At 42.5% G+C, this 7,762-nt stretch overlaps 1 protein-coding gene across 1 annotated transcript; it reads right to left on the bottom strand.

Annotated features, from left to right (window-relative positions):
• Positions 1–1,645: 1,645 nt before the first annotated feature.
• LOC147689034 (uncharacterized) lies at positions 1,646–2,575 on the bottom strand. The gene is given in 1 exon segment (XM_086939999.1): positions 1,646–2,575. A coding segment is annotated over 1 exon segment (930 nt).
• Between the last annotated feature and the right edge of the window lie 5,187 nt (positions 2,576–7,762).

Genomic DNA, 7,762 nt, shown 5'->3' with positions numbered 1-7,762 from the left:
AGCCTTCCACAGGGACATTATAAGCCCGCAAGTGGTCACGCACCGCAATGCGACTATGCTGCGGGATGTCCACGGCTTGTGCCATGTCAGCACAGGAAAGTGAAAAAACAAAGATTACTTTGTAGCACAACTGGGTAGTAATTCACAGAAACCGTTTTTAGATAGAATCAAGCTTGAAAAAGACCCATTTCACAAATAGGTAGGTTTTTCCGACACTGCCGTTTTCCGGAAACCGGAATGTAGGCGTTAAGGTTTGAATGATATACTACTCGAGTGTCATGATATAAGGCCAACCAGAGTATGGGCGCCATGTAGCAGGGTTTCCGTTCTCCCACAGAACTGTGCACAGAGATCTAGAACCTGGGTGAGTTAGGGTGACCCAAAACTCACCTTAGTATCAGAAATCCCCTTACCAAGCTAGCTACAGTGTCTCATCGGTAGTAATACCTTACCAATGACTTAGACAATCCAGAACATGAACTTAGGGTACCTCAGGTATCGTGGAACACATGAACACTCTTTCGTTATATAATCATTACAAACCGAAACTGGGAGGCAAAGAACACACGTGCAAGCTTGAAATGTTTATTTTTCAATGCAAAGTTCTCAAACGCAGTATCTTGTATAATACCAACATACATATTATAAAAATCAGAGTTAGCAGCATAGTCACTAATCCATAGTAAGCGAATGGTGATAGCATATTATAATGCAAAATCTATATAAAGTTTGTATCACCTATAATTCGCGCACCCTATTTAGCATATTATATTATATCTAAGAAGGTCTCATTTGGGTTCTAGCAGGGCGGGCCCATACCTCTAATTCTCAGTAGGAGGAGATCACATCAACAGCTACCAGCTCTCTGCATGCGAAGCATCAAGTGTGTTGATTCATTCCCTGTAACTCTATCTTAAACCCGCGTAGAGCCCAATGTTGGCAGCAACATTATTTGTGTTATGTCTAATATGGTGCGAGGATCAGGCCTTCAGCAACCTTGTGTTAGGTTATTCCTAGAGGGTGCAGTTCTCAGTGTGCAGACATTTGTACCAAGTGTACCAAGCACGACCGATATCAGAGCAATAACATATTATTCTCAAATAAATCACATCTTTCGTCTAGGTTGAAAGCTACAATAACAATTAGGTGTCGTGTGCAAACTGAAGCCGAAGGAAAATCTGGTGTTTAAACATTTAATAAACTCATGCTAACTTAACACAATATTATAGAAATGCAGTAACCATATGACAATCTTTTAGTACACCCGTCTCAAACACATCAATTGCGTCACATTGGACTGCTGGTAAGAACACACTTCTAGGTTTAAATTTAGACCCTGGGTTGTTATCTAAGTCCAAACCCCAACTTTCCTAATCAGGCTCCTCTCTCATATTTACATCATCACCATGAATTTCCTCTAGTAGAAAAATGTCCTCTACATCAAGATTACTCAGTGTATTACTGGCCAATACAGCAGGTCTATCCTTGATTTTAGTGCAGAACCATTTTTTTAATTTTAACTTCCTAGCAAACAAAAACAAGTCTATGCGAGTCTGGGCAAAGTTCATATTTTGTGATGGACAGAAGGAAAGGCCAAGTGCCAAGATCTCTTTCTCACCTTCTGTTAGCACATGGTGTGAAAGGTTCACCACAGTCATATTCATTTCGTGTTTTTGCTCCTTGTCGCCATTCCCATTGGAGCTTCTGTGGCGTTTAATCCTCCTCTTTTTTGCTTTCTTGTTCCTCCTGTTCCTCCTCTGCTTCCACGTCCTCGACCTCTTTGATTCCCTTTCTCCCCCTGAAAGGTATCTGTCCGGTTCTGACTCATCATCTGAAACTGGGCTAAAAAATTCACCCTTTTATTGGCAGTCGCAGCGGGCTCTTGAGTGATGCCCGAATTGGAAGCGTCTGACAAGTTACCATCGGACACATCACTCTCCACTACCTCAATGTTGGGTCCCGACTTCTGTTGACTAGTTAACGCCATCCCTGTACTTTTGTCAAACAAATGGTCGTACTTTTTTTGAAATGTTAAAGTACGTCCAGACTGGTAATCTTTGAAATCCCTTATAAATTTCCGTTGTTTTTTCGCCGTGATCTCTTCTTCCAGTTTCTCCATTCTCCCATTGAGTTTCTTTAGATGTTCTTCCAATGCTTCCTTCGTCATCAGAGGTTCAATCTCCGCTAAGAGGTTCTCTATGTCTTTGAGAAGCTTGGCACGGTCTTTTAGGGCATATTTCACAAGGATTTTCATCATTATTACCGAACAGGATGAAGTATTGTCAGACCATTCATTTATCATGTCTGTATCAGGATCTTCATATGTTGGGATAGTGAAAATCTGGAGACCCCTTGGGACACGTTTGACTTCGATGTATCTGGATAGGGACTCCGCCTCCCACCACTTGGAGAGTTCTTTTTTATATAGTTTCTCTAACAGACTTAATTTCGTTTTCAGGGTTATTTCTTGACCAATGCTAGCTGAGGTCTGAGCTGGCTCCGCATTTGTGCCAGCAATGTTGAAGAATAATTTGTCCGCTGTCTGTTTGCGACGAGAGTCCAATTCACCTGCCATGGTGATGTAAGTTGAGCAAACAATCTCCGTGCGTATCTGAAAGCTTGTGATCACCTGTCAGCTTCCACACGCTCGCCTACTCTTGTGTAGTAACGTTGGTAGGCAGAGAACCCGTACCTTGCACGCCTACGTGAAAGTTTCAAGATGTTCCCACCCTGTTGCTCTCCGCCAGCACGCCTCTCCGGGTCCTCCGCTTTTCCTCCGTTGTAGTCTTTAACAATTCACCGTCTGGGCATCCAAGTTGCGCTCGTAGTGCAATTTCTGGAAAATCCCCCACGCTGACGTTCTTTCAGCTGGGTCCAAACGGTGTTGTTACACAAAAGGTCAGCCCGTGCACCTCGTATGCAGTTTCTCTCCTCCAGTGCCGGTTTGCGCACGTTGGGTTGTCGTGGCGCGGTCCTGGATAGGCCACCGACTGGCCTCGAATATATATCACCAGTTACCTCCTTTATTCCAAAGTAGACCAGGACACACAGATCTCGTTTGCAAAATGTAATAGCAGAGTGAAAAAGTGCGACGCGTTTCGCCGATAAGGCTTGCTCGCGCTCGTCAAACAAACAATGACGGCCATTTTTAAAGTGCTCAAAACACACCCCCAGTGTACATAATTCATCAACAAGGTAATGCGGGCTGCCATATTGTACGAGTACTAGTAACTTTGTTTCATGTCACACACAGTGTACCAATATCATAATAAAACATAGTATTATAATGAAACTAATAATGAAAACGTTTGCATGTTGGACAGTATAATTGTTAATCTAAATGCGGTGGTAATACCTCGTGTTTACACATGTTAGATGTATTGCAGTCAAATAGCAATCAGGGTCATAAATGGTTGAACAAATACATATTGAGTCAAATACAGCCAAATAAAACACAAGAACCGTTTATGTTCTAAACCACAAGTCGCGATCATGTGTTGTGTTTCTACACGTAACCCTGGCGTTCATTGGATGCTGTATAGCTGACCCGTGCTACGTCCAATGTGATTGGATCCCCGCTGCTAGGAGACGGGATGTCAACAACCTGCTGGTTGTACCCATTTAACCAACTAATAGAGCCCAAGTGGGCAAGTAATATCGATTAGCACCCCGTTGAGGTATCAGGCGTGCACATTGTATCTAGGTCCAGATGTCAGCAGCCTCTACACAAGTATTCAACACGAACATGGTCTAAAGGCAGTCAAGCATTACTTGAACACTAGGTCAATCTCATTGTTGCTACATTCCCAAATGCTTCTGTCCATGATAGACTTCTATCTAACCAACAATTTTTTTTATTTTAATGACGTCATGTATCGCCAGTCACAGGGCACAGCCATGGGAACCTGCTTCGCCCCCAGCTACGCGAATTTATTCATAGGCTGGTGGGAGGAGCAGGTTGTCCAAGAGATGGCTGATTTCAACAATGTGTCCCTGTGGCTGCGATACATCGACGATATTTTTTTCATTTGGAGTGGCGATGAGAACTCGGCCAAACAGTTCATTGACAAATTAAACATCAACACTTTGAACCTGACTCTTACTGAACATATCAGTAAGACAAAGATGGAATTCCTGGATGTGGAAGTGGAAGTGGTTAACAACATCTTGACCACTAAACTCTTCAGATAAAGCACGTCGGGAAACAGTCTTTTGAGAGCTTCGAGTTGCCATCCCAAGAGTCTTGTGTACAGCATCCCCTACGGGGAACTATTGCGCGCCAGGCGCAATTGCAGCACACAAGATGGATACAAGAAAGAAGAAGTTGTGATGTGCCAGAGGTTCAGGCAGAGAGGATATGTCAATAAAGTAATTGCCAAGGCTGTAGATCGTAGCAATAGCAAAACCAGGGATGAATTATTAGCTCCCAAACTACCCCAGACACAATCTAAAACAATTAGATTCATTACAACCTTTTCGGGACAATCTCAAGATATGAGAAAGGTGTTCAAGAAACACTGGCATGTTTTAAATACTGATGAACACCTTAAAAAGTATCTAGGTGAGAATCCGCAGATTACGTTCAGGAAGGGTAGATCCTTACGGGATGAGCTTAGCAATAACTACGTAACTGACAAGAGTCAACCAGATCATGCCACAAATGTTGGATTTGCGTGCTGTAAGAAATGCAAGGCGTGCAAATTCAGCAGAGATTGCAAAACTTTATTGATACCAGGAACATCTAGAGAATTCACCATCAAAAAGAGACTATCCTGCAATACCCCATACAGTGTGTACGTATTAATCTGCCCATGCAACAAGTGGTATGTGGGCAGTACGAAACACGAGGCAAAAAAGAGGGTGTTAGAACATCTGAGAGCGATACGGAATCTTAACAGACAATATCCGGTCGCAAGACACTTCTTTGAACATCATATGCAGGATGAGACTAAACTACGCATGGTGGTTATTGATTGTGTGGATCTGGGAATACGAGGTGGCAATTATGAACTCTCTATGAGAAAACTGGAGTCTAAGTACATAATTGACTTTCAATGTCTGACTCCTATGGGGTTGAATACCAGTGAGGAACTGTCAGTTCATTTGTATGAAGAATAAGCATATATATCTATATCAGGAATTAGAATATCTGCTGTCTGTATTTTAATCATTTTAATTTTATAAGTTTAACTTTATATATTTTTTCACAGGTTTTGTGGGGTACTGCTGGATACAATGAATCTGTTGAACATGGACACTTACTCTATTTGGACATTATATTCTCATCGTGTCAAAGCCCGATGTGGTAGGGGGCTGGGCATGCCCACTTGGGCTGAGATCTTTCTTAATTGTGGATAGATTGGAAAGCAACTTTGAATTCCACAATGAATAGTGGTTTATGTAATATTAGCCCACTGGGGCGGTGACTGGACCTAGATACAATGTGCACGCCTGATACCTCAACGTGGTGCTAATCGATATTACTTGCCCACTTGGGCTCTATTAGTTGGTTAAATGGGTACAACCAGCAGGTTGTTGACATCCCGTCTCCTAGCAGCGGGGATCCAATCACATTGGACGTAGCACGGGTCAGCTATACAGCATCCAATGACCGCCAGGGTTACGTGTAGAAACACAACACGTGATAGCGACTTGTGGTTTAGAACATAAACGGTTCTTGTGTTTTATTTGGCTGTATTTGACTCAATATGTATTTGTTCAACCATTTATGACCCTGATTGCTATTTGACTGCAATACATCTAACATGTGTAAACACGAGGTATTACCACCGCATTTAGATTAACAATTATACTGTCCAACATGCAAACGTTTTCATTATTAGTTTCATTATAATACTATGTTTTATTATGATATTGGTACACTGTGTGTGACATGAAACAACGTTACTAGTACTAGTACAATATGGCAGCCCGCATTACCTTGTTGATGAATTATGTACACTGGGGGTGTGTTTTGAGCACTTTAAAAATGGCCGTCATTGTTTGTTTGACGAGCGTGAGCAAGCCTTATCGGCGAAACGCGTCGCACTTTTTCACTCTGCTATTAAATTTTGCAAACGAGATCCGTGTGTCCTGGTCTACTTCGGAATAAAGGAGGTAACTGGTGATATATATATATATATATATATATATATATATATATATATATATATATATATATATATATATATATATATATATATATATATATATATATATATATATATATATATATATATATATATATAAATAAACATACACACACACTTAAATATATATATATATTTATATACATACAAACATACATATGTCGGCTTGGATGGCACTGTGCTAATCCTATGCTTAAAGACTTTGATATCAATCAGTCAATCAGGAGTTTGTTAAAGCGCGACTACTCACCCGTAAGGGTCTCAAGGCGCTAGGGGTGGGGGGGGGAGGGGGGGTGCAGGTTCCATTCCATCAAGGAGGGGGTCTGTCGAAGAGCCAGGTTTTGAGGTTTCTTGCGAAGATGGGAAGCGATGTTGTCTGTCTGAGGTGGAGCGGAAGGGCGTTCCATGCTTTGGCCGCGAGGAAGAAGGAGCGGCCTCCCGATCTGGTCTTTCTGGTGCGGGGGACCACGGCGTAGGAAAGCTGGGCTGATCGTAGGGTCCTTTGGGGTGCGTGGAATTTGAGTCGGCTGTTCAGGTATGCTGGTCCGGTGGCGTGGAGGGCCTTGTGTGCGTGGGTGAGCATCTTAAAAGTGATTCTCGCCTCGACGGGGAGCCAGTGGAGTGTGCACAGGTGCTGGGAGATGTGGCAGTGTTTTGGCAGGTTGAGGACCAGTCTTGCAGCGGCGTTCTGGATGTTCTGTAGCTTGCGGATGAGGTTTTTGTTTATTCCGGCGTAGAGTGCGTTGCAGTAGTCGAGTCTGCTGGTGACCAGGGCGTGAGTGACTGTCTTTCGGTGTTCGGTGATAGAAAAGCAGACATTTGAGGTGAGCAGATCTAGAGTGTCGCTGGTGTTGAGAGTGCTCTATACAGAAGCTGCTTTCCACCTAAACTTGAGAACTACCCAGAGTTCTCTGCTTCTTCTTTTTTGCATAATTTATTTGTCACTCTATGCCTGAAAGGGTATTTTTTTGCCTTAAACTGGGTGCTCCCTTGTGTCTGGACAAAGCTATACCTCTCTGAAGAGCTCTAATTAGAGCAAAACACTGTGTCAGGGGTTGCTTTTACTCATTTCAGGTTGGCTTGGATGGTATTTTACCAATTCAAAGCTGTAATACTGTGCCTGGAGTAGTAAATAGCTTTTTTACAGCTCGGCAAGGACAGCACTGTGCTAGTCCTATGCTTAAAGACTTTGTTGTAGAAATGGCAAAAGACTTTGTCCTTTTCTATCTCAACGTGGATGGCACTGTGCTAATCCCATGCTTAAAGACTTTGATAGAAAAGCAGACATTTGAGGCGAGCAGATCTAGAGTGTTGCTGGTGTTGAGAGTGTTCTATACAGGAGCTGCTTTCCACCTAAACTTGAGAACTACTCAGAGTTCTCTGCTTCTTTTTTGCATAATTTATTCTTCACTCTATGCCTGAAAGGGTATTTTTTGACTTATACTGGAATCTCCCTTGTGTCTGGACAAAGCTATACCTCTCTGCAGAGCTCTAATTAAAGTGAAACACTGTGTCAGGGGTTGCTTTTACTCATTTCAGGTTGGCTTGGATGGTATTTTACCAACTCAAAGCTGTAATACTGTGCCTGGAGTGGTAAATGGCTTTTGTCATTT

The sequence above is a fragment of the Lissotriton vulgaris genome, chromosome 10, assembly GCF_964263255.1.
Source record: "Lissotriton vulgaris chromosome 10, aLisVul1.2, whole genome shotgun sequence".
Taxonomy (NCBI): Eukaryota; Metazoa; Chordata; class Amphibia; order Caudata; family Salamandridae; genus Lissotriton; species Lissotriton vulgaris.
The sequence above is the reverse complement of the archived record's forward strand: the minus strand, read 5'-3'. Positions and strand labels throughout refer to the sequence as shown.